General features: G+C 57.8%; 2 protein-coding genes across 4 annotated transcripts; one reads left to right on the top strand and one right to left on the bottom strand.

The window, feature by feature from the left end:
• The first annotated feature begins 3910 nt into the window (after positions 1-3910).
• Positions 3911-20384, top strand: PLEKHA2 (pleckstrin homology domain containing A2). Of its 3 annotated transcripts, none has more exons than XM_071728984.1 (12): positions 3911-4318; positions 9633-9796; positions 10343-10399; positions 11465-11513; positions 12468-12565; positions 13604-13744; positions 15625-15771; positions 15913-15981; positions 16133-16203; positions 16879-16942; positions 17374-17451; positions 17837-20384. In XM_071728984.1, the coding sequence occupies exons 2-12, from the start codon at positions 9656-9658 to the stop codon at positions 18143-18145; spliced, it is 1224 nt and encodes a 407-aa protein (XP_071585085.1). In that variant the 5' UTR covers positions 3911-4318; positions 9633-9655; the 3' UTR covers positions 18146-20384. The 3 variants fall into 3 exon arrangements, with proteins under 3 accessions (XP_071585085.1, XP_071585084.1, XP_071585083.1); XM_071728983.1 differs by lacking the exon at positions 3911-4318 and adding an exon at positions 5535-5662; XM_071728982.1 differs by lacking the exon at positions 3911-4318 and adding an exon at positions 5970-6127.
• Positions 20385-21532: 1148 nt separating this feature from the next.
• TM2D2 (TM2 domain containing 2) lies at positions 21533-23669 on the bottom strand. The gene is made up of 4 exons (XM_071729151.1): positions 23422-23669; positions 23250-23337; positions 23023-23138; positions 21533-22350 (listed from the first exon to the last, which is right to left on the bottom strand). The coding sequence occupies exons 1-4, from the start codon at positions 23625-23627 to the stop codon at positions 22137-22139; spliced, it is 624 nt and encodes a 207-aa protein (XP_071585252.1). The 5' UTR covers positions 23628-23669; the 3' UTR covers positions 21533-22136.
• Positions 23670-23886: the final 217 nt, after the last annotated feature.

The raw sequence follows: 23886 nt of genomic DNA, 5'->3' as shown, positions 1-23886 counted from the left end.
GACCTTGGAAAGCCAACCAAGGTACCATGTCTGGAGGTGGAGAGGGTTCCCAAAGCAGGGACGTGGAGCAGACCCCAGCCCAGCAAGCCAGGGAAGGTTGGAGCACCTCCAGCAGCACCAGGCTGGTGCTCAGCCCTGCTCTGTGCCCCAGACTGTCCCATGTCCTTGGGGAGCCACATCCTGTCCTCCCCAGCTAAGATGGCTTTAGGGGCTGCAGTAAGTGTGTTATCCCCAGCCCAGTGATCCAATCACCCAAGCAGATTAACTCTAAGACCTTAAGACAAAACAGAGACTACACGCCCTGTGCTGCACACTGCTGGAAATGTCCACCCTGAAGACCCTCCTGGCCCTGGCCATCGTCACATCCCTGGCTGGAGAAAGTAAGTGTCCCAGGGCTGGAGGCAGTGGTAAATCCCTGGACCTGCTCTGCTGCTTGCTGGCTGCTCCCATCCCTCTGCCCCATCCCTGCTCCAGCCTTGCCCATCCCCCTGTGCCTGATGCTGTTCCCACCCCTGCAGAAAAAACAAAAAAAGCATTTTAGGGGCGTAGGGGTGGGTTTCCCCTACTCAGGGTGCCCAGCTGGGTCTGATGAGAATGGTTTTAGGATCTTTGCATCAGGAGAGGATAAACCAGGCCTCTGTTTTTAGCTGCTGGTAAATGACAGGTTGTACTGGGCTGCAGAGAAACGGTGAAGGAGAAGCAGGAGATGAGTGGTCTGTGGGGATGGGGTCCATGGGGATGGCAGTGGGCAGTCCCTGGGTGTGATCCCAGTTTCCTCCTTTCCCAGCAGCTGCAGGAGCAGCTCCGGCCTCCTCTGGGACCTGAGCTGGAGCCCCGCTTGCCACGAGAGGGCTCTGCTCAGCCAGCGCCACAAACATCATTTTTACTCTTAAAAATCAAATGTTCATCATTTGGGGCGAGAGCAGGATCCTCAGACTGTTTTGTTTTGTTGTTTTGTTTTCTGGTGGCTTTTTTTTTGTTGGTTGGTTGGATGGATTTTTTGGGGTTTTTTTGTAGGGGAGAGGTGCTTTGTCTGCGGATATTTAAAGCAGTGCTGTTATTTAAGGGGCTCTCACTGTCATAAAATGATAATAACGCTTCCAGATTTGCTCAGCCGGTTCCTAAACTGAGCTGGGATCTCTGGCAGTTGTGCATTTTCCTCTCCAAAAGGGTCAGGCAGCTCTCCTGCCTATTATCGGCTCTGACGCACAGAGTGCTGGTTATTATCTGCCCTGCCTCTGGCCTTCTTTGAGGACAATTTGGAGATGATTTGTCCTTCCTGACACACACATGCCTGCCGGCACTTCACTGCCTCTCACCCACTCCTTCCCCCGGGCTGTGCCTTGGGGCTGTGAGTTCTGTGCCCCACAGAGAACCTGCTGGAGGCTGGAAATGCAGAAATGGACCAAAACTGCTGCCAGAGTTGGGATGAAAGCCTCCTTCCCTCCCCCCCAAAAAATACTCCTTAAAATGAAATTGGGCGCAGTGAGAAAAAAATAAATCTAGGTTTTGTTGTGTTTTTTTTTTTAAATATTGTGAGTTGGCAGTGCTGCCCCTCACCCTGTGCTGGGGTCACCAGTGCCCGTGGAGACCCTCAGGCTGTAACTGGGTGGGGGCTGGCACATGGTGGCTGCCAGGCTCACTCCTCCTCCTCCTCCTTCTTCCTCCTCATCTTCACACAGGCAAAGCCCTGAGATGTCACAAATGTGTGGCATCCAACGAGAACGACTGCAGCAAGCAGGGCTCCCACAGCTGCCCCCAGTACGCCGATGCCTGTGCCACCATCACTGCTCCCAGTGAGTCCCTGGGCGGGAGGACTGGGGGTGCTGGGGGGAATGGAGGGGCTGGGGGGGGATTAGGGGTGATGGGGGTGAGCAGAGGGCAAGGAGAAGCAGAGGACCTGCCCGGGTAGACCAGGAGCTGACTTCCTCTTGTCCCCACAAAGCAGGGATTAGACAATTATTGGGCACTTTTTCATTTTTTAGCCCTCAGAAGCAGGCTTTTGGTCTGAGATAACTTGGTCTGAGATAACTCACAGCCCTTCCCTGGCATAAGGAAAGTCTCTCTTTGCTGCTCCTATCCTCCAGAAATGTTCCACCACCCCCAGTCCACCCTTGCAGCTTCAGGGCAGCAGCAGGGCCGGTGAGATGGACCGAGATGGTTCCTGAAACCAAGCCCTCGGGTTCTGCTGGGGCTGTAGGTGTTGTCACACGTGGATATAAACACACAATTCCCTCTTTCCCGCGGGGATGTGGGATGTCCCCCTCTTGGAGCAGGGTGACCACGGGGCCATCCCCTCAGCTCAGCTCTTGGCGATCCCACGGGCAGGAGGGGACTTTGATTCCACAGCAGGGGAGCATCCGAGCCCCCCCGATGGCCGGGGGGGGGGGGGGGGGGGGGGGGGGGGGGTGCCTGACCCCCACCTCTGTGTGTGCTTTTCCTTGCAGACAGCGTCATTAAATCTTGCTCCTACAAATCCTTCTGTGACCAGGCACGGCGCGGGGGCTCCGGAGGGGCCACCCTGCACTGCTGCTTCACCGACGACTGCAATGGGCCCCGGGGGTCCCGGAACAGCGGGGGGGCCGGGCCCCTGCCCCTGCCCTGTCTCCTGGCTGCCGTGCTGGCCGGGAAGCTGCTGCTGAGCTGGATCTGAGGGTCCTGGCCAGGGGCTGCCAGCCCGAGGTGTAGCTGCTTGCTGCAATAGCCTAGGGACGTGCAAGGTCGGGTTTGCTCCTGAGGAAAACCTGGGAGAGGCCAAGCCACCATCAGACAAATAAACGCTGCAGTTGAAAACCTTGTTCCCGGCTCCTGTTTCTCATTTACAAGAGAACCATCACCTCTGGAGGATCCAGACTGATTTGGCTCCCCGGTGCTCTCCCTGGGGATGGGAGCTCATCCCTGGGAGGCTTTGCCAGGCAGAGCCTGAGGGGGTGAGGGGCAGAGCCCCCCTCCCAGCACATTGCTCTGACAGAGATGCTTTTGGGTTGGTTTTGTGCTGACTTGAGATTCACAGCTGTGGGGAGCGGGTTCTTCCCTCCTGTGGCTGCAAAGACACGAGCTTGGATGGGGTATGGATGTATTTGGTGTGAAACAAAAGAGAGTGGGAATTTGATTGCAAGAAATGCAATGCAGGGCAAGCCAGCAAACTGCTGAGTGCAGCCCCAGCTGCTGCTCCTCCAGCAGAGCAATCTGCTGAGAGCTTCCCCCTGTCACAAGGCAACAGAAAAAAAAAAAAAAAAAAAAAAAAGGGAACAGGTACTGAAACTGAAAAGAGCAGCTTGGAAGAGAAGAAATAATTCAGAGTGGAGCTCTGAACCAGCAGTGGAGCTCCATGCTGCAGGATGCTACCAAAACGCAGACTGTGGTGAGTGCTTGAGGAGAGAGGGCCAAAAATCCTGGAGAACACGGATATGGAGTCTTGTGAGGTTAATACCACCCAAGGGGGGTGCTTGGCTGCTGTCACTAGAGGGAAGTCTGGAAAACAGATTATTCTGTGTCTGCTGTGGGCCTCGCTCTTTCCCCAGGGTATATGAATGTTGTTTTCCTGTGGGAGACCCTGGGTGTAAGTGGGACTTCTAAAGGTCCTGGGACAACGACCTGTCCTGCTTGGGAATCCCCTTGTGTCCCTGTGTCTGCTGATGGGCTGGCTCTGTGACTTCAAGGGGCTGCTCACACCCCCAGGCAGGCTGCAGCAGCAAAATGTGTTGAAAAATACAGGAAGAGAGCTGAAAGGCTCTGGGAATGGAGGAAGAGCAGCAGTGTGAGTAGCTTCCTTGTGACTGTGCCCACAGCAAACGGAGCTGCTGCAGGTCCAGGCCCTGGTGCAAGTCACAAGGTCTGCAAGAGATGCCTCAGTACAAAAATACTCCATGGAACAGTTTAGTCTTTTTACTCAGCACAGGCACAAACACAGAGTAAGAGGGCAGAGGCTGCCATGGGCTGTTGGGTTTCCACCACCAGGACTCCCAGAGCTCACCTGGATGTGGCCCCGGCCTCCCCCGGTGGAGCAGCCAGCCCTGTTTTGAGGCAGGAAAGTTGCTTTTCCTTGTTTCCTCTTTGTTTGCTCTTTTAAATTCTAACTATAACCCAGCTGCAGCAGCCTGCATTTCCATGACTGGTGGTTTTTCATGCTTCAGGTTTTGGTTCCCTTATGGCACCTTCAAAAGCTCTACAGCAAGTGCTTGGCACTGCCAGGCTCTGGCTCCATCAGGGTTTGCAGCCAGGCTTTAGGGTCTGTGGCTGCCTCTGTGCAGGGGCAGAGGGGCAGCACCAGGAATAACCCACCAGCTGCATCGAGGGACAGTCCTTCTGTGATCAGGTACCAGAGGGGCAATGCTGAAACCCTCCCCTGCCAGGCACAGCAAAGGGGACACCCAGTCCAGGGTCACCCCGGGTGTATCAGCTGGCAGCCTCACACTGCCCGGGGTCCTCTGGGAGCACTGGCAGGAGATGTGGAGGGAGGTCCACGCTGCTTTTGTCCTGATGTAATAATTGAATGATGCATTTTGGGCTGCAGGTCCTGGCAGGCAGTGTGCCTGGGCTGTCCCCCAACGTGGGGATGAGGGTGGGGAGGGAGCTGCTGCTCCAGCACATGGCCACGGGCAGCTGGCTGCAGCAAGGGAAGCAAAGATAGACTTTTTATTTAATGGGGCTGAATGCTGCACTTGCAGAGAGGGTAATGGGGTGAACAGAAAATCCAGAAATTCCTGGGGAAAAAAAACCAAACAGCAAAACCCAAAACCAACCTCCTGTGCAAAATGCTGGGAAAGCACTGCTTGCATGGGGCTGGTGAGAACCAGGCTCCCTCTCTCTGTCCCCCAGCAGCACCAGGATTGGTTTCACCCACAACTGGAGAGAGTGCTTCAGGGCCAGATGCTCTGGAGAGAAAGTGGGGACTTTCTGAGGGTGCAGCTGTGTGGAATCCACACTGTCCTGGGTGGTGTGGGGCTGGGGATGCAGGTGGCTCCTACTCCCCAAACCCACCCTGAGCTGTGGCAGCTTTCCCAAGCGATGGGGAGAAATGAATCTTCAAATGCACAGTACTGGATGCTCAAAACTAGGTTCTTGCCTTAAAATGAAACGAGGAAAGACCCCCCTGATGCACCAGCTGTGGGAAACACCGAGCTGCAGGGCAGGGTCGTTTGCATGGCCTGGGAAGGAGCCAAGCTGGTGACAGTCTCTAGATGGGGGTCACTAACAACCCCGGTGGTCTCGGGGCAGAGCCTGGTGCAGAAGAGGGGACAATTCCCCTTCCCAGATGTCACCCGTTTGTGTCTTGCTCGGGTGCTGCTGTGCTGGCACCACGGCGGTGCTGGGGGAGCAGAAAAGGTTTTGCAGAGCAGGAAAGGAGCCCCACGAGCTTTGGGACCCTGGGGACTCGTCTGTGTCCCCGTGAGCTGCAGAGCAGGAGCACTGGAGCGTGCCTGCCCTCGGTAACTTCCCTCGCATGAGCCTCCGCTCGCTATTTTCAGCATCTCCGGCAGCAGCGCAGGCGCTGCGCGTCCGGCTGCGGTCGTGGCTCCTGCCCCAGGGGGGTCTGGGTCAGGGTCGTTGGTCCCGGGGGGGGACAGAGGGGATGCAGCCGTCCCCAGGGTCCTGGGGACAGCTCGCAGGACGGGCCTGGGAAGCGCTTTGCCGAAGCGTCCCGGTGACAGCAGGAGCTGTGAGTGAGATGCTGATTTTCTGAGCGATTTCTGTCGGGTTTCGGGGGGGCTTGGGGGGACACCTCCAAGGAATAGCCCGAGCCCAGGGCTGGGGCTCGGAAGAGCTCTCCCACCCCGCGCCGAGGCTGCAGAGCTCCGGGCGGGGACCGGTACCGACACCGGGACCGGGCTGGCCCCGGCCCCGCTCTTGGCGGGGTGGTGGTACCCGGACACCCGGGTACCATCGCCCCCCGGGGCCGGCCCGGAGCCCCGCACCCCGCACTCACATCCGGGGCCGGGTTTGCTAATGGGAGACGTAATTAACCCGGAAAAAAGCGCCGGCGGAGCCAGGGGCACACCCCCTCCGCCGCCCGGCCCTCCTGTCCCCTTCCCGCGCCCGGCCCGGAGCCCCCAGCCCGCAGCCCCCGGCCCGCAGCCCCCAGCCCGCCCCATGCGCGGGGTGCGCAGCCCAGGGACGCCGCGGGGTGAGTGCGGGGCCGGGGGGGCCACGTGTGTTCGCTGAGCCATCCGTGGGGACCCGGTGGGGCGGGATAGGGACCCCTCGGTGCCCCGTGCCCGCCCGCGGGGGCTTCCCGGCAGGATCCCCCTCCCCAGAAGGGGCTTCCCGCAGCTGTCGGTGCCCCCGCGCGGGGAGGGGACGGGGCTGCGAGGGTCCCCAGCTGGCTGGGAGGAAGGGAGGGGGGTCCGCGGAGGAGCAGCCTCGGTGGGGCTGTCCCGTGGGTGGCGGGACGTGGCAGACCATCCGGTCTCCATCGGGGGGGGGTCTGCAGGATGCAGCTCCGAGGGAGGGGTAGAGGGTGAGGGCTGCCGGGCGGCATCACCCGCGGTGTGGGGAGTTGGGTCCGTGGGGGAGACGTGGGGGGCTGCACACTTTGGTCTCTATGGGAATGGGAGCAGATGTGCGGGAAAGATTCGGGATCTGCAGCTGCTGGGGATGTGTTCCCCGACTGCTTTTCTGGTTTGAGCTGAAGAAACGTATCTTCGCTGGTCCCAGCGTGACTTTCAACAGGTTAATTACTTCATTAAGGCAAATGTCTGGAATTAGCAGGAGGAAGTTGCTGGGCTCTGCCTACCGAGTCTGTCTCGGGCAGGCGTTGCTGGAGACGGGCGGGTGGGTACGAGGCAGTCCGGTTCCGGCCCCGGTGGTGGGGACCGGGGACAGCTCGGAGCTGCCGGGGGCTGTGGGCACTGCGGGATGGAGCCCTTGTGACACGGGGGTGGTCACCCTGTGCCCCAAACGGCACTGGGGAAGCTGGGACAGGTGGGCATGAGCAAGGAGGAGGATGAGGATGCTGTGGCTGCCTGCAGGTGTGATGGGCTGTGCTGGGGAGCGATGCTCTGGTGTCAGGTCTCCTGTTTCCTTGGCTTTTTTCTGCTGTGGTTTCCGTGGGTTGTGTTCTCATGGCTGTCTTCATGCTGGGAGGACAGGGCATGGCACCAGCAGCCAGGGGGGTGAGGGGAGTGCTGGTGTCCTGGGGGTGCTTCCTGGAAAATCTGTGTGGCTGCACACGTGGCCTTTGAGCCAGCCCTGACCACAGGGAGGGGATGGGTGACCTGTGGATGGTGCCCTCCTCCTCTCCATCCTCCTGGGAAGTGCTCATCTCTCTCTGGGTTTGCAGGCAAAAGGGTATTTTTACTGTAAATCTCTTTCTATGGCCTAATGGCTCCTGTCATCTCATTCACTAAGCCAGAAAAGGCTTGTCCTTCTTTGTGGGATACTTGGACTCCGAAAAACCTGGGAAGTCAGTTGCTTCAGAGGTGGGGAAGAGTCCTGGAAGTCTCTGATATGCTGTGTGGCATAAATTCATAAAGGGGATCTGGAAATGAGATCCTGGGAGCCTGGTTCATTCTGATGCTTGGGGAGTTCAAGTTGTTGTACACAAAGTGCTGTATAAATAGTAAATGTCACTGCAAACTGAGGGTTTTCTGGCCCTCCTGGATGGCCTGAGCAGGGGAACTGAATACCTACATGCTGGTGGTTCTGGAGATGCTGCTTTTATCCTTTTCCTATGGAAAAGTGCAATTCTCAGGGGCTGCAAGGAGGCAGTTTGTGTCCCATGGGCAGTGGGAGCCTGGCTGGCTGGGGGGGGCCTGCTCTGGAGGCAGAGTTTGGAGCTGTTGCAATCTCTTCTGTCCAGAGATTTTTTGCATATCCAAGTGCAACCCGAGGTCAGCTCACACAGAAGAGTTGAGCTGGTTTGTGGGCTTTCAGCCAAGCTCCTATTAATTGGCATGGGAGGGGGGAAAGTAGGAGTTCCAGGGGCATCCTCTGGGCTCTCCCCTGCACTCCCTGGGGTTCCCCCACTGTGCTGCTTGTGGCACACCCCAGCTCTTTATCATCTCTATCATAGGCAAAAATCTCTGGAGCTTCACTATCAGGAGGAGAAAGGTAATTTCTGAGGCCTGGTCTGAACGTGTTGGTATGGTTGGAGACACCTGAGAATCTGCTTTTTGTGTGCCTCCCCCCCACCCACAAAAATAACCCCACAAAAAAGCAACTAAACGTGAAGTGCCCACATAACTCTTGCAATCAGGGCAAATGTGTTTTGTTTTTTTTTTTAAACCATCTCTCCTCCTCAAGCAGTGTGATTGCCCTCTTAGCAAGGCCCTGATACCCATCTCTGAAACACGGGTGACAAACCCTGAGGTCCTGACAGCACGGGGACTTGTTTTCTGCCACCTCTACCTTTGCAGCTGCACCGCAACTCTTGCGCAACGTTTTTCCTCCCAGGGCCCCACTTCACTGCAGCCACTCAGCTCAAAAATAGTATTTCCTCCTTTTCTGCATGAGATCTTTCATCTGTGCAGCCTCTCTGTCTGCCACCTGCGCCAGTCACCCCTCTTCTACCGGACAAACCACATCGGGTTCATCTCGCATCCTTTGGGTAACCGCTGCCTCCCTCCTGCTCCCCCCGCCCTGAGCCCTGGTGAGGGGCTCAGCCTGGGGGTAGGGCTGTGTCCTGCCTGCCCACCCCTCAGGGTGCTGCTTTTGCTCCCTGTGCAGGGCTGGAGATGATGGTGCAGAGACAGATTCCCCCGGGGCTGCCCTGGCTCTCAGACACCGCTGTGCCAAGCAGTGCCAGCCCCCAGCCCCTGCCCCGGGGAGGGTCCGTGCCCAGCCAGCCCCGGTGGCACAGTTTGGCCTCACCACGATGGGTCATTGTTTTCCCTGCTGACTCGGCATCCTGGCTGCAGAGATTTTCTGCTGGACTTGCAGATTGTTTTCCATTTCCTGGGAGTGTGCTCAGGCTCTCTCCGGTGCGTGGTCTGCTTCGGGATTATTTTTTGTTACGGTGCCCAGGGACCTGGTGTCTCGTGCTCAAATCCCTTGTGGCTGCTTTGTCCTCTCTGGGTGGGCTGAGCTGCCCAGAGGGCAGCTTGGTGTGGGATGCAGCCACTGCTGTGACAGGGACAGGTTGGGGTCACCCTGCATCAGTCACTGTCCCAGGACGTCCCAGTGGCTGTGGTGCTGCCCGGTGCCTCCAGCAGTCTGGGAGCTGAGCTGAGCGTTTGTTCTGCAGCACATGGGGTTGGGTCTGGCTGCTGCTCCCGGGCTTCCAAAGCCCTGCAGTTCCTCCCTGAGCTATTTTGGTCCTGCTGGCTGGTCTGCCCTGCTCCCACAGCCAGCACCCCTCTTGTCACCGGGGCGTGATGGGTGACACGAGTTTGGCAGGTCCCTGCCATGTGGGCTCATGCTGCGAGCAGTTTGACTTTGCTTTTCAGGCATTGAGGTGTCGGAGGCCTGGGAAAGGCCTGGGAAAGGCCTGGGAAAGGCCTGGGAAAGGTTGGGAAGCTGATTTGCAGCCAGCATCCTCAGTTGGGTCAGCCCTGGAGGGTCCCTTCCCTCTCCCTCCCAGGAGCTTGGGTGTGGGATGAGCACCCGGCACGTCTGGTACCCACGGGCTGGACTGGGAGCAGATCCCCTGGGGAACAGAGCACCCACCTCTCCCTGGTTGTCCCTCCTCTCAGGGTGATGTGAGCAGGAGCCCGGCATGCCGTACTTGGACCGACAGAACCGAATCTGTGGGTTCCTGGACATCGAGGAGAATGAGACCTGCGGGAAGTTCCTGCGGAGATATTTCATCCTGGACACCCAAGCCAACTGCCTCCTGTGGTACATGGACAACCCTCAGGTGGGTTCCTCCGTGGCTCCTGGAAGCTCTTGGGAGGCTCTGGTGGTGCAGGCATCTCCTCTGGGTCCCCAAAGGTGGTGTCTGCTGCAGGTTGTCTGTCAGGGTCTCCCATGGCTGGGTGTGGAGATGAACAAACCCCCCCATGACTTCTGTGGTTTCCCATGGACAGCCCTGAGCAGTACAGAAGTGCCAGCCTGAGGGGTTACATCCCCCTCTGTGTTGGTGGAGAGACAGGGATAAGGAGTCAGGAGAGGTTGTCCTGGAAATACCACTCATCTCGGAAGGGGTGGGAGTTGGAGTGGTGGGGGAGCTGCAGGCTGTGCACCCCATACCCAGTGTCTTCAGGAGCTGCTCCAGAGCCAAAGCTGAGCTCTAAAAACCCTCCTGGGGCCGGGAACTCCCTTCTGGACCATGAGCACAGAGAGGGGAAGCAACTAAGACAGCAGCGTGGCTGCTGCTTTATAGCCTGGCCCCAGGGACCCCAGGGACAGCCTGGCTCAGTGCTTTTGCATTCCCCTGTCATTTAACTCATGACATGTTTTGCAGAACCTGGCTATTGGTGCTGGTGCTGTTGGATCTCTGCAGCTGACCTATATCTCCAAGGTAATGTCAGGGTGGAGGGAAAATGAATGCTCCCTCTTGTCCCCTTATCCCTGTAGCTTCCCCAGCGGGGCTGGAGGCTCAGGCAGGACCTTGCCTGAGCTCCTGGAAGGGGGATGTTCCCAAAAATGGGGGTAGGGACAGTCCCGTGGTCCCCCTCACAGTGAATTTTGGGCCACCAGTAGCTGTCTCCTGTGCTGAGAGGGCAGTGCCCTCAAGGGTGAGACCTTCTGCGAGCTCTGTCTTCTCTGGAATTATCCAGCTTCCCCAGGAAGGTGAAAATAATGCAAAAAATGACAACTGTGGCATGCCTGGAGCTGCCATCCGCCTCTTCCCAGGGAGCTGAGGGGAGATGGGGCTGTGGCTGCCGGGCTTGGCTCTGTCCTGGAGCCAGAGAAAGGATGGGACAGATCTCTCTGTTCCTGCTGAATCATGATTTATAAATTAAGCACAGATGAAGCAACGCCGGGAGGTTGAGCCTTCCCTATTTCCAAAAGAGCCTCATTTATAAATTATATACATTTTCCTCTAAATGAAAATTGCCTTAGGACAGCATTTGGTCCCAAACAGCAGGGCTGGGTTGTGCCAGTGGCTTGAGCTACCAACTGTAAATACGCCAGAAAAAAAGGGAGATTTGCTTGAGAAAACATATTTAAAGCATTATAGACTGGCTCCAAAGGAGGAAGCTTGTCAGAATAAATACTCCATGAGTGCTCTGCTTGGAGCCCCAGGGAATATTATTCTTATATAAATGATTCCTACTCTTTAGGGAGAAACCACTGCTATTTTCCCTCAGTTTTCTTAATTGCTGACAAGAGTGGCTGTGTTAGTCCAGCAGAAACTGGCATTTCCAAGGCCTTTGAAAGCTTCCCTCCCTCCTGGGCTTTGGGGTAGGGATGGTGGGAGATGGAAGCCCCGTCCCTGAGCTGCCGTGCCCCTGGGACCACGTGTCCCTCCCTGGGGAACACTGGTGTCCCCTCCCTTCAGAGCCTGTGGCTGGAAACTTGGAGCTCTCGTGTGCCACGAGCCTGTGCTCTTATTTTTTTTCCTTGGTTTGCTGTGTTGCAGGTTAGCATTGCCACCCCGAAACAGAAGCCAAAAACTCCCTTCTGCTTTGGTGAGTGTGGGGGGGGGACCCCGGGGGCAGCAGAGGGTTTGTGCTCTCTGACACCCTCACCAGCTGCTGCTCCTGGTGCACGGAGGGGCTGCTTCACACCCGGCTCCCCCCACCCCAGCCCGACCCACGCTGCCTCGTGCAGGAGCCATGAGCTTGGGTTTAAAGCAGCAGAAGTGACAGCAAAGCACCTGCTTGTTCTGGGTGCTGCTTTTGCAATGCTTTGCCAGGGACACAGCCTTGGGTTGAGCCTGGCTTCAGCCCTGCCCTCCCCATGCCCTGGTGCAAGGACCAACAGCCCCATCCAAAGGAGGCAACTGGGCTGGTGAAGGGATCCAGCAGAATTCCTGTGAGGAAGGGCTGAGGGAGCTGGGGGTGTTGAGGCTGGAGAAGAGGAGGCTCAGGGGAGACCTCATCACTCTCTCCAACTCCCTGAAAGGAGGTTGGAGCCAGGGGGGGGTTGGGCTCTTTTCCCAGGCAACTCTCAGCAAGACAAGAGGGCACAAGAGGTCTCAAGTTGTGCCAGGGGAGGTTTAGGTTGGACATGAGAAAGAATTTCTTTCTGGAGGGGGTGATCAGACATTGGAATGGGCTGCCCAGGGAAGGGGTGGATTCTCCATCCCTGGAGATATTTCAAAAGAGCCTGGATGTGGCACTCAGTGCCATGGGCTGGGAACCACGGGGGGAGTGGAGCAAGGGTTGGACTTGATGAGCTCTGAGGTCCCTTCCAACCCAGCCCATTCTAGGATTCTATGATTCTATGATCCCTGCTCTGTGCCCCAGCCCTGGCCCTGTGGCTGCTTCTCCACGTGAGGGGTTACAAGGCCAAGGCCAGCGAAACGCTCTGGGACTGGGAGTTGAAAGGCACCAAATTATTGTTTAATTTGGTTTGGTAATGGGGAGCCCTGAATGGGGCTCCCTGACTCTTCTTTTTTTTGCACTCCCTGCTTTTGGCAGTCATCAACGCTTTGTCTCAGCGCTATTTCTTACAAGCCAGCGACCAGCAGGACCTGCAGGACTGGGTGGAGGCGCTGAACCGGGCCAGTAAGATCACAGTAGGTTCCTTACGTTTGTCTCCTTGCTGTGTCCCTGCCTTGATGTGCTGATCAGGAGCTGCTGGGACAGCTCTGCCCTTCCCTCCTGCCCTGCCCGGGGATCCCACCCCTCGCTGGGGCTCTCCAAGGATGTCTGTCCTCTGCTTCAGTCATTTATTTACTCTGGTTTTATGCTCCCTGGAGCCCTGGCTCCTCTGTTGAGGAGCAGTGAAGGTGCTGCAGGGGGGGCTGTGCCAGGATCCAGGGGAGTTTTTCTGTTCTGCTGGGTGGTTGTGTTTGGGTCACCATAAACTGATGATCACGACCCAGAAACTCACAGAGTCTGTGCTCCTCAGCTGCTGGCCCTGGGAGGATGCTGCTGGCCACAGGGGATGCTGCTGGCCATGGGGGATGCTGCTGGCCACGGGGGATGCTGCTGGCCACGGGGGATGCTACTGGTCCTGGGAGGATGCTGCTGGCCATAGGGGGATGCTGCTGGCCACAGATGATGATGGTGGCCATGGGGGGATGCTGCTGGCCACAGGGGATGATGGTGGCCACGGGGGATGCTGTTGGCCACAGGGGATGATGGTGGCCACGGGGGCTGCTGCTGCTGCTGCTGCTGTGCTCCCATGTGCCTGGTTCTGGCTGAGCCACTTGCTGGGCTGGGACAGGAGGGACAGGAGGGACAGGCAGTGGTTGGGCATCACTCCTGGTGCAGAGATCCAGGTTGCTGCTCACCCAGACTTCTCTGGTGAACACTGCTCATCAATTTTGCTGTAAGTGGAGAGGGGACAATTAAAGGAGCAAGTGTCCCACAAACACATGGAGCTGCAGAGGCAGCTCCTGGGCTCCTATGAGGTGATGCTTCATTCATTATTCAGCACCTCACATCTCCCATCTCCAACCACCTGGGTGTGGCCCACACCCTCCTTAATTGGGGTGGCAACTTCATTTCTTATTTTTAAGGGACATCACCGTGTTTAGGCTGGGAGGACAGAGATGTTGGTGCCAGGCACGGTCCCACCTGTGCCCTTCACCCTTTTCTTTCTCCCATAGGTGCCAAAGGGTGGCAGTGTCCCACCAGCCACGGAGATTGCAAAGCCTCCAGTGCTGCCCCAGGCCCAGGAGAGGAAGCCCCAGGTGGCCTACAAAACTGAGATCATCGGGGGGGTGGTGGTCCATACTCCCATCAACCAGGTGAGCTGGCAGGATCCCTGCCCTGACTCGCATCCTGGGGAAAAAATTCCTGTGACAGCAGCTCCCTGCCTTGGTCTCTCTGTTCCCCGTGTTTTAAGAGCAGCTCCCAAGGGATATGTAGGGAAGGTGGGAGCTTTCTCCATGCAGAGCTGGGCGAGGGCACTTGTGTCAGAGCAGCTTTGAAGGTGGGTCCTGTGGCCTGGGGGGATGCTCAGCCGTGGGGCTGGAGGCAGGTGATGCTTTGGGCTGTTGGGGAGGCCGGTTTGCACTTTCATTTCTGGAAACCAGCAGGGTGCCTGCAAACCCTTCCCACTCAGGGGGTATAAATAGCTGCACAGAGCACCCTGCAGCACCCGTGCCTTTGTCTGGCTCTGAAGCGTGATGAGACGAGGGGGTGTGAGGAGGAGGAGGCTGCAGATCTGCTCATGTCCTGGCCACCTCATACCTTCCACCCACCCGTCTGGGGTCCAGACCCCCCCATCGAGGCACCCAGGGCTGAGGGACCCCATGTTGCTGCCTCACAAAGGGCCCGACCTGTCCTGCTCTGCACCCTTCCCTCAGCGTGTGGCTGTCGGTGTCTCCCACCTTTGGGTGCTTGTCTGGCTCTGGGTCTCATTTCAGCTGTTATCAGAGGCAGCACTAAAAATAGAGCAGAGAATTAGATCATTGCCATGTTTTTTCTTTTTTTGCTGGTGGGTGCTTTTAACATTTCCCTTGCTGTGGGGTTTGTCGGGGTGCAGGGGTACCCATGGGGTCAGTCCTGCTGGAGCTGTCCCCTCCTGGTCCCCCTGCCCTGTGGGATGCTGCAGGACCCTCAGCCAGGGGTGAGAGGTGGTGAGAGGCAGGGGGGGCTGTGCCTTCCCCCTGACACTGGGCAGACAAGCAGCAGCAGCCAGACCTGTGGCTTTGCTTTGCTGTTTCAGTGAGTTAAAGCTGCTCCCAGCTCCTGAGCCTGCCCTCCCTCTCCTCCCCACCACCACCTCCCAGGAACCCCCAGTTCCATCCTCAGCCCTTGCCCAATTTCTTCCTTTCAGAGAGGAGATTTTTCCAGGTGGTGCATCAGCTGCTGGATTATTTTCCACGCTCATGCAGCTCTCCCTGTGTGCAGTGGCCATTTCTCTGCTGCAGCTTCCTGGGCGCGTCTGTGGTTTCCTGGGGACTGCAGTGGGGATCCCCACGCTCTGCCTGCACCCACAGCATCACCCCACAGCATCACCCCACAGCATCACCCCCCCTCCTGGGTACCTCTCTGCCCACTGCAGCAGCAGCCCTGGCTCAGGGTTTAGGCACCAACACCCATAACACTCAGCAGGGCTGTTGCAGCCCAGGCTGGGGAGCAGAGTGGGTGCTTCCCCTTCCTGGCCAGGCTGGATCTCTGCTCTGCTGCTCTCCAGGGGTGCTGGGCAGCAGTTTGGGGGCAGCCAAAGGGAGGTCCTGGAGCCTCTGGAAGGGACTGGAAGGAGCCACACAGGCAGGTCTTTGGTTAACCACGCCGGTGGGTGCCACAAAGCCACCCTGGCTGCCATGGCAATCCTCAAACCTCAGAGAGCTGGAGGAGGGAGAAGGAGCTGAGTGGAAATGTTTTGTCTCAGCCACCCCCTGCACTGCAGAGGGGGAGGGGAGGGCACTGCCGGGGTACAGAGGGGTGATGCTGCCTCAGGGCAGGGTCCAGTCCATGGGATGCACTTCTTGCTTTTCTCTCACATTGTTTTTAACACATGGGCACCAAGAGGATGAATAATGCTGGGGCAGCATCCTAGAAAGCTGCACAAAGGGAGAGAAAATCATCTCTCAGCTCTGGTTCATTCCCCTGCTGCTGCCTTCCAGCCGGGGTTCCCTTCCCTGCTCCCCAGTAACTTTGTGCTCCTCTCTGGTTGCAGAACGGGGGGGACGGAGGGGAGGGCAGTGAGGGGGTCACCCACCCTCTGCTGCGGCGCTCACAGAGCCACATCCCCAGCTCAGGGGCCAAGCCCCCCACGGGACCCCCCGTCCTCAAGAGTGGCTACTGCGTCAAGCAGGGGAACGTGGTGAGTGCCAGGGGGCTTGGGAAGGGGGGGTTTGGGCTGGCTGCTCCTCTCTGGGGGATGCTCTGGATGCCAGACTGCGGCAGCACATGGGGGGACACCAGAGCCCCCCAGCACTGAGTGTTTTCCTCCTCTCTGCTCCAGAGGAAGAGCTGGAAGCGCCGGTACTTTGTTCTGGATGAATTTTCCATCAGTTACTACAAGTGTGAGCAGGTGAGCAGCCCCTGCCCACCCTTCAACCCCTGCCTGGGATGGGCTGCTCCTGAGCACAGGTCGGGGGGTCCTGCTGTGCACATCCCAGCAGCACAACAACCAGCCCCAGGGGGCAACCCGAGCTCAGCATCATCTCCACTCCTCTCTGCAGGACAAGGAGCCCCTGCGTGCCATTCTCCTGAAGGACATCTGCAAGACCCACGAGTGCCTGGTCAAGTCTGGGTAATGTTCTGGTCCCCGTTTCCCTGCTGTAGCCCCAGGAGCTGGATGCAGGATAATATCCATGCTGTCTTCTCCTGGGGCTGATGGCCATCTCTGCTGGGCAGGGGTGCTGCTACAGCTCTCTTATCTCCATAGGATAGGGAGTACGAGGCCCTGCACAGTAAATGGTGGTGTGTGACAGAAGAACAAAGGGGTTCATAAAGCTGCTGAAAGCTGCACATAGGTGTTTTCCCTAAACTAGCTCAGGTGGCTACATAGGATCTCTTGGGGACAATTTATTGCAGCTGATAAAATTGATTGACTTGAAGACTTGCAATGGAAAATTAACTAAGAAAGTTTCTTTAGCTAAAGTAAAAATATATTTTATATTAATATATCTTTGCATTTTTTATTCTTAACGAGTAGTAGAAAGCTTACATTTGAAATGAACTGTAAATGAGATGGATGACAGGTCAGGGGAGGGGCAGGGGTTTGCCTGCAGGCAACAAGCTGGAGTGTGTTTGTAGCTGGAGGTTTCTGTGAAGCTGTAGTCAGCTCAAAATTCTGATGAGAGCCAAGGTTTGCCTTCAATTTGTTTTTTTCCAGCACACTCCAAGGATGAGGGTAAATGCAGATTTTTTTTTTCTATCCATGATGAGTTCTGGGTAGTGACCATCTCTTTCACTCTGTTTCTAGTGACCTCCTGATGCGGGACAACCTCTTTGAAATCATAACCAGCTCCAGAACCTTCTACATCCAGGTGAGGCAGCTGAGCTGGGTTTGCTTTTTTGGGCAGGGGGTTCAGTTCCTGGCACCTCACACAAACCACACTCCTGCCAACCTGGGCAGCACAGGCAAATTCCCATCCCTGCTGGCAGCACAGAGCCCCGGGTGGGCTGGATGCAGCCCCCAAGCCTCTGCTGGGGCAAGGCCAGTCACACCTTGACAATTTTTTTATTCTTGAATAGTTTCTCCATTCTTGATATAAAAACGCTGCAGTGTGGAGGGTGGTTCCTCTCTGGGGGGTTGGGAAAGGAGTGGTGCAGGGATTTTGGAACCAGGATAAACAGGCAGGGGATGCAGTGGGAGCCCTTGTCACCCGTGGGGCTGTGTCCCTGCTGCAGGGGGGGGTCTGGCTGCTGGGGGGCTGCAGAGGGTGAAGTCTCACCGGGGCTGGTGGGTGTGTTGCAGGCAGACAGCCCTGAGGACATGTACAGCTGGATCCGAGCAATCTCGGGGGCGGTCCAGGCTCTGAAATCCCGCCCCAGGGTAGGTCACGTCCTTTCTGCTTCACTTTTAGTGTCAGATGAAGATCATGCCAACGTAAAAAATATGTATTTAGTGCCTTGCCAGTGCTTGGTTAACCCATTTCCAGGGTAAGATCCCTGCCCTCTTAGGGTTTGCTTGCACTGGGAAAGTTTCCTTGGAAAAGATGGAAAAGTGAGATTCAGCCATCAAACATTATCCCTGCCCTGCTCCGAGGCCTGGGTGTGAACCCAACTGATGGCCGAGGAATGTTGAATTTTTTTTGCTTGGGTATTTTTTCTCACATGCTCTGCTGAAAGGAAAGGACCTGGTCCCGGTCCCGGTCCCGGTCCCGGTGCTTCACACGTGGCACACAGCATCGTCCCCAGCCCCGTGTCTGTCCTTGCAGGAAATGTCCTTCCTGAGATCCAGCTCCGTGGCCAGGCCCGGGGGCTCCCCGGGTCCCTCCCAGCAGCGGCGGGCTCTGTGCAAGGCTCCTTCCACCTCCTCCTGGCAGCCCTGGACGCCGGTTCCGCGGGCCGAGGGGCAGCGGGCGGTTCCGGAGGAGCTGCCGGTACCGCTGGGGGACTCGGTGTTCCTGCCGGCCGGAACCGCGCCGGGCAGGCGCCTGCGGCACAAGTCGGAACCGCAGCATCTCAAGGAGAAGCCGTTCCCTTTCGACCTGGACGATGAAAGCATCCGGACCTCCGATGTCTGAGCGGGTGCCCGGGACCCCGGGGGTCCCCGCGGGGCGGTCTGGGGGGTGCTGGTCCCCACGTGCCCGCTCCGTGCCTCGGACCGAGCTCACCCCGGTGGGGACAAAGTGCCCCGTCCCCCACCGCCACAGTTCCTGGTGGTACCGGATCCGGCTGGACCCGTCTCCCGGGGTCCTTGTCAGCTCCCGGCCCGGTGGATCCGCGGTTCAGAGCTGCCAGGGCTCGGCGTGCGGGGCGGGAAGCCGTGATCCCTGGTGTGGGGACAACCTCTTCCACAGCTGCCTCATTTGCCCCCAAAACCAAGCCTGGAGGAAGCGGCAGGAGGTGTCTGAGGCACGAAGGGGCCCTTCTTGCACGTGGAAAAACAGCTTTTTCACCCTTTTGTGCTGCTCAGCCTTCCCCGGGCAGAGCTGGGGAGGTGCCACCGGGACACTCAGTGCCACGGGGGACCCTCGGGTGGGGGGATGGTTTGGCACCGTGCCCGGGTGGTGCAGAACTTTCGACCAAACTCCGCGAAAGCCGAGAACGGCAATGAAAACCGGGCAGACCCATCGGGCCAACTCTCCCGCTGCCTGCCTTGAAGTGAAAATGAGCAGAAGTTTTTTATAAGAAGGCGAACTCCTCATTTCCATAACCAAATCAGCTCCTGTGGGCGGTATGATAGAGCAGCCTGGAGAAAACTCAGCTGTTTGCAAGGCATCCAGATCCTCTGGGACCCCCACCCCGAGAACCGTGGTGCCCATCAGGGGGGTGTTGGGGTGCCCTGGGGAGGCACAGCCCACGGGCTTTACCTGCACCACCCTGTCCCACCTCGGGCACGGGATGGTGGCTTTTTGCCATCCTGGCTATTTGCCAGCTGATAAATCTGGGTGGTTGGTGTGGGAGTTGTGTTGCCAGCTCAGCCGTGCGTGGAGGGCTCTGGAGTTCACACAGCTGCTCCAGTTCTGTGGACTAATTACCTCTTCTCTCTCTCTCTCTTTTTTCTTTTTAATTTTATTTTATTTTTATTTTTGGCATTATGTGTTCTCTGCTCTGCAAAGTCAGCTCAGTCTGCTCCCCAGAAGAAAAAAACCAAAAACAATCCAGTTTGTGTGTGGCCATTGCAGGTCCCCAGCTGTTTGACAGCTGAGCTTCATCTCAGGGTGGAGCAGAGCTCTACCCATGGAGCTCTGAGGTGCTGATTAACCCAGTGAATTAAAATTGCACTTTGATCCTCTGGTGTAGGAGGGGCTGCTCACAGCTGCAGGTGCTGGGGAGTGTCAGGACACCCAGATTTGGGGTAAGGGTGTGTGGAGATGCTGGAGGATGCTGAAACTATGAAAATGAGTGAGAATCAATGCAAACGGTACAGGGTGAGTGTTAATATTTGTTATTTAACTATAGAAATCTTGGTCATGCTGTTTTTCTTCTACTTTTTGCTTTATTTGCACTAGTGTTTGAAATTACTGGTTTTTTTTAGGCTGCCTTGCTGTTTGACTCGTTAACAGAGTGTTCCAGAAATGTTTTATTAACTTGGTAAGCAGTGATAGTCCCTGCATTTGGTGGCAGTGCTCTGACCTCATTTCTGGAGATCACCAGATGCAGAGGGACAATGACAATGGTGACGTCCTGGAGTACCAAGGTCTTTTGTTGCCTGATAATTGCAGTTTCCTCGGGCCTGGGATGGTAAAGCAGGAGCTTGTTGCACAATTAGGGTTAATTATCCAGGAGGAGAAACTACCAGTGGCTCCACCACTCTTGCAACATTCCTGTTTCTCATTCCCACCCTCCCCAGGACAGCGTAGAGGCTGGAACATCAGGACAGCTCTGTAATGCTGGTGGTGGCGTGGAGGGGAATTTCTCTCCCATCCCTACGGAGCAGGCAGCTGGAGCTTTGCAGTGATTTTTAAAACAAAGCAGAGTCCCCTCTGCATTTGCCTCCTGGCTCTGAACACAGAGCTGCAGCTGCTCCTGTGTGCAGTGTGTGCTGTGTTCCCCCCCCCCCCTTCCCCTTTCCCAGGGATTTGTGCAGGGGGAAGAGTGGTGCAAGAGATGGATTTGCTCTTTTCTATGAAAAAGCAGTTCTGGCTTTTCCCTGAGGGCTGGTTGAGGATTTCAAGTGCTCTTAGGGCCAGGGAGCCTGGAGCAGGTGATGCTGCAGGGCACTCGGTTCCTCCCACCCCCATCTGTGTTGGCTGCAGGAGATGGAGCCCATTTTCCCTGTGTTTTTAAATAAAGAAGGAAATCCCAGTTTCTTTTCCAGGCTCTCTGTTGGCATTGTGTATTTTGGGTAATGATTGCTGGGGTGGGGGTCAGGGCTGGGGAACCTCTTGGGCCCCCAGCTCCTGGGGAAGGGGAGCAGTGATGTGGAGCTCTTGTGGCCTCTTGAAAAAGTTTTTGCTCTCATTTGGGCTGAGGATAGATCATGGAGATGCTCATGATGATGGGCTTTTGCACATGGGATTTTTTTTTCTTTTTTTTTCCCTTTCTGGCTTGCTGCATAATCTTTTCCCCACCGTGGGCTTTTCAGCTCTGGTTCCACTGGACTGAGGAATGTGGCAGTTCCATGCTGGAGCTTCCCCCTGCCCTGCTGCCCTGAGGCCTGTGCAAAGCTGCCAAAAAACTCACATTATTTGTGATCCTAAATAGGACCTAAACCTCACTCCCTGGAGAGGAGGAGCTGTTGCAATAAACCACAAACTGAAGCTGGAACCAGTAGAATTCCCAGTGAGACTGAACCTCTTTGCAGCTCCATTGGAAGCAGAAGTAGCCCAGGCAGAAATTCACCCAACACGAAGGGCTTGGAGGGTCCTTGGTTTGCAGAACTCTGTAAGAACAGGGTGCTGCACGTCTGCTGTGTTTTACATCAAATGCAGATGGATTTTGTGTCTGTGGTTCTGGCTGTGACTTTCTGCAGCTTCCTTTTCCCATTTTTATTCAGCTTGGGAAGTTTTCAGACTGCATCTGGTGGGGTTTCCTCTTTTTGGGTGTGAGGCTGCTTGATGCTTCTGCTCCTTTCAGTACTGCACAAGCCCTGCCTGGTGGGTGATGGGCACGGGGGTGGCTCCAGCCCCTTCCCAACTTTCTGATGGCTCCCAGTCCTTCCCAGCAGCTCCATGTGGACACCACCCCTCCCTCACTAATGAAGCAAGGCCAGTGTTTTAACAGTTTTTTGTTTTTTAAACAGAAATGGTTATGGGTGCAAAGAATACAACTGTGGGGCAGCAGGGAAAGGGAATGTGACCTGATGGGATGGTCTGAAAAGCACTTGCTGTGAAGGCCAGGGGTCAAGAGGGGAGAAACAGGAAATTTTAAAGTAGCACATGTACTTTGGAGTGGTTCTGGGGTCCCTCAGATGATGTCCCCGTGCCCTGAGCACAGCAGGGAGAGTGACATCAACAGATCCCACATGCAGGGCCTGAACAGCCCTTTATTTGCTGCACTGGGGCTCTCCCCACCCCTCAGGAAGTGGAAGGAAACGTTCTCCCGTGGGTTCTGCTACACCTCCCCCACCTCCCCCTGCAGCCAGTGCACACGTATTGACACAAATAACACAGAATTAAAGCTCACTGCTTTGCCACAGTCTCTGTAATGTTGTCTCGACCTCAAAGGTTGGCACAGTCTGGTAACACAAACCCCGTGGCCTGTGACTCCATCTGCTCTACTAATACTGAAAATATGTGGAGTCTTCTCCTTCCAGGCTTCCTCCAGACTTGTTTGACCCCCCTGTTTGCGAGGTCTGATTTCACAAGCAGTCCCTTTTTGGAGAGGAAATCCAGATTGTTTTAAACAAGCAAAATACCCTCTGAACTGTTTTGTATCCCAGGTTTGTAGAGAGGAATTAACAACAACTGCTCAGCACATGCAGTTACAGCTTTGTAAACCCAGGTGCGTGAGGGCAGACGCTCTGATGCTGCAGGGTGAGGGGAGGATCCTGTCCCCAGCCCCGGGGGACAAGTGGGGGACCCCATCCTCAGGGCTGCCCTGGGTCTCCGGGGGGTCAGCTCTGCTCCCTCAGTACACGGTGCACCAGTTGCTGCCGTCGCTGGGCATCAGCCCCCCCGTGATGAGGAGAATCAGATCCACGAACCACCAGATCCCCAACCCCCCCAGGGTCAGCAGCTTCCCCACCGCCGTCCCGGTGTGGCCCAAGCAGAACCGATCCACTCCGAAGCCACCCAGGAAAACCGAGTAGAGCAGAGTGGTTATAAAATAATGTCCCGTGTACCTGCAAGAAGAGAGGTGGCTCAGGGGGGTCCGAGGGGAGATTCCCCCCCCCCATCCCCCCCAACCCTGGGTTGAGCCGGGCTCTCCCCGTTCCTTACACCGGGGCTCCCTCCCGTGGGTACCGGGGGAGGTGCAGGGCCCGGGGGAGAGGAGGGGGGAGCCAAGGGGTCCCGGGGTCCCTGAGCCAAGGGGTCCCGGGAGAGCCGAACGAAGGGGCCCCGGGGGGAGTGGAGCGAAGGGGTCCCGGGGGAACGGAGGCGAGCCAAGGGGTCCCGGGGGAACGGAGGCGAGCCAAGGGGTCCCGGGGGAACGGAGGCGAGCCAAGGGGTCCCGGGGGAACGGAGGCGAGCCAAGGGGTCCCGGGGGAACGGAGGCGAGCCAAGGGGTCCCGGGGGAACGGAGGCGAGCCAAGGGGTCCCGGGGGAACGGAGGCGAGCCAAGGGGTCCCGGGGGAACGGAGGCGAGCCAAGGGGTCCCGGGGGAACGGAGGCGAGCCAAGGGGTCCCGGGGGAACGGAGGCGAGCCAAGGGGTCCCGGGGGAACGGAGGCGAGCCAAGGGGTCCCGGGGGAGCGGAGCCGAGCCAAGGGGTCCCGGGGGAGCGGAGCCGAGCCAAGGGGTCCCGGGGGAGCGGAGCCGAGCCAAGGGGTCCCGGGGGAGCGGAGCCGAGCCTACTTGACGCAGGGCCGTCCTCCCCGTAGGAAGCTCCGGGGCTCGGCGCACTCGATGCCGTCCAGCGCTCGGCACTGCACCCGGGTGTGATCCACCTCTCCGTAGGCCTGGCCACCGAACTGCGGGCAGCGCGGGCGGGCTCAGGCTCATGCCGGGCCCCGGGACGGGTGATCCCCGCCGGCAGCCGAGCCCCGCCGGGCCGCCCCCGCCCCTCGCCGCCCGCCCCTCACCTTCACGCAGCCGTGACCCAGCTCCTGCTGCGCTGTGGCGTTCCCGCCGTGATCCACCGGCTCCTCGCACTCCACGAACTCCTCGGGGCTGCAGGGAAGGAGGGAGCGCTCAGGGGGGGTTGGGGATGGCGGCGAGGCGGCCGCGTCCCGCCAGCCCCGGCCCGGTGCTCACAGGTAAGTGCAGAGGACGAGCGGTGACCGCGGGTCGGTGTAGGCCCAGGCGGCACCGGGCGGCCCGGGGGCGAGGCCCTCGTTGTCGGAGGCGTTCCGGGGAGCGGCGCGGGAGGCTCCGTGCAGCAGCAGCACGTTGCCCAGCAGCAGCGCTGCCTGCCCGCACAGCAGCGCGTACCCCACCGGCACGGCCCGCCCCGGCGCCATGGCGGCACCCGCTGCTAGGAAACACCGCCCCGCCCCGCCCCGGCCTCGCAGCCAATGGGAGCCCGGGGATTCGGCACGGGGGGCGGGGCTTAGGCGCTCGCAGCCATTCAGAGCGAAGGCGGAGGAAGCTGCCGAAAGGTCAGGCGGAAGCGTTCGCAGAGCGAGGAGGCGATTGGCTGCCGGGGAGGCCGAATCAGCCTATGGGAGAAGGGTAGGGGCGGGGCAACGGCCAGAGGCGTGGCCTCTCGCTTCCCGCGCC

The sequence above is a fragment of the Heliangelus exortis genome, chromosome 30 (genome assembly GCF_036169615.1).
Source record: "Heliangelus exortis chromosome 30, bHelExo1.hap1, whole genome shotgun sequence".
Lineage (NCBI taxonomy): Eukaryota > Metazoa > Chordata > Aves > Apodiformes > Trochilidae > Heliangelus > Heliangelus exortis.
The sequence above is the reverse complement of the archived record's forward strand: the minus strand, read 5'-3'. Positions and strand labels throughout refer to the sequence as shown.

What these genes read in the sequence shown, in the direction of transcription:
- PLEKHA2 (XM_071728984.1), top strand. Translation starts at nt 9,656, where the DNA reads ATGCCGTACTTGGACCGACAGAACCGAATCTGTGGGTTCCTGGACATC. An exon ending in AAAAACTCCCTTCTGCTTTG is followed by an intron (nt 11,514 to 12,467) that starts GTGAGTGTGGGG and finishes TGCTTTTGGCAG; the next exon opens with TCATCAACGCTTTGTCTCAG. An exon ending in CTCTGAAATCCCGCCCCAGG is followed by an intron (nt 17,452 to 17,836) that starts GTAGGTCACGTC and finishes CTGTCCTTGCAG; the next exon opens with GAAATGTCCTTCCTGAGATC.
- TM2D2 (XM_071729151.1), bottom strand. Translation starts at nt 23,627, where the DNA reads ATGGCGCCGGGGCGGGCCGTGCCGGTGGGGTACGCGCTGCTGTGCGGG. An exon ending in CTCGTCCTCTGCACTTACCT is followed by an intron (nt 23,338 to 23,421) that starts GTGAGCACCGGG and finishes CCTTCCCTGCAG; the next exon opens with CCCCGAGGAGTTCGTGGAGT. An exon ending in TGGGTCACGGCTGCGTGAAG is followed by an intron (nt 23,139 to 23,249) that starts GTGAGGGGCGGG and finishes CGCTGCCCGCAG; the next exon opens with TTCGGTGGCCAGGCCTACGG.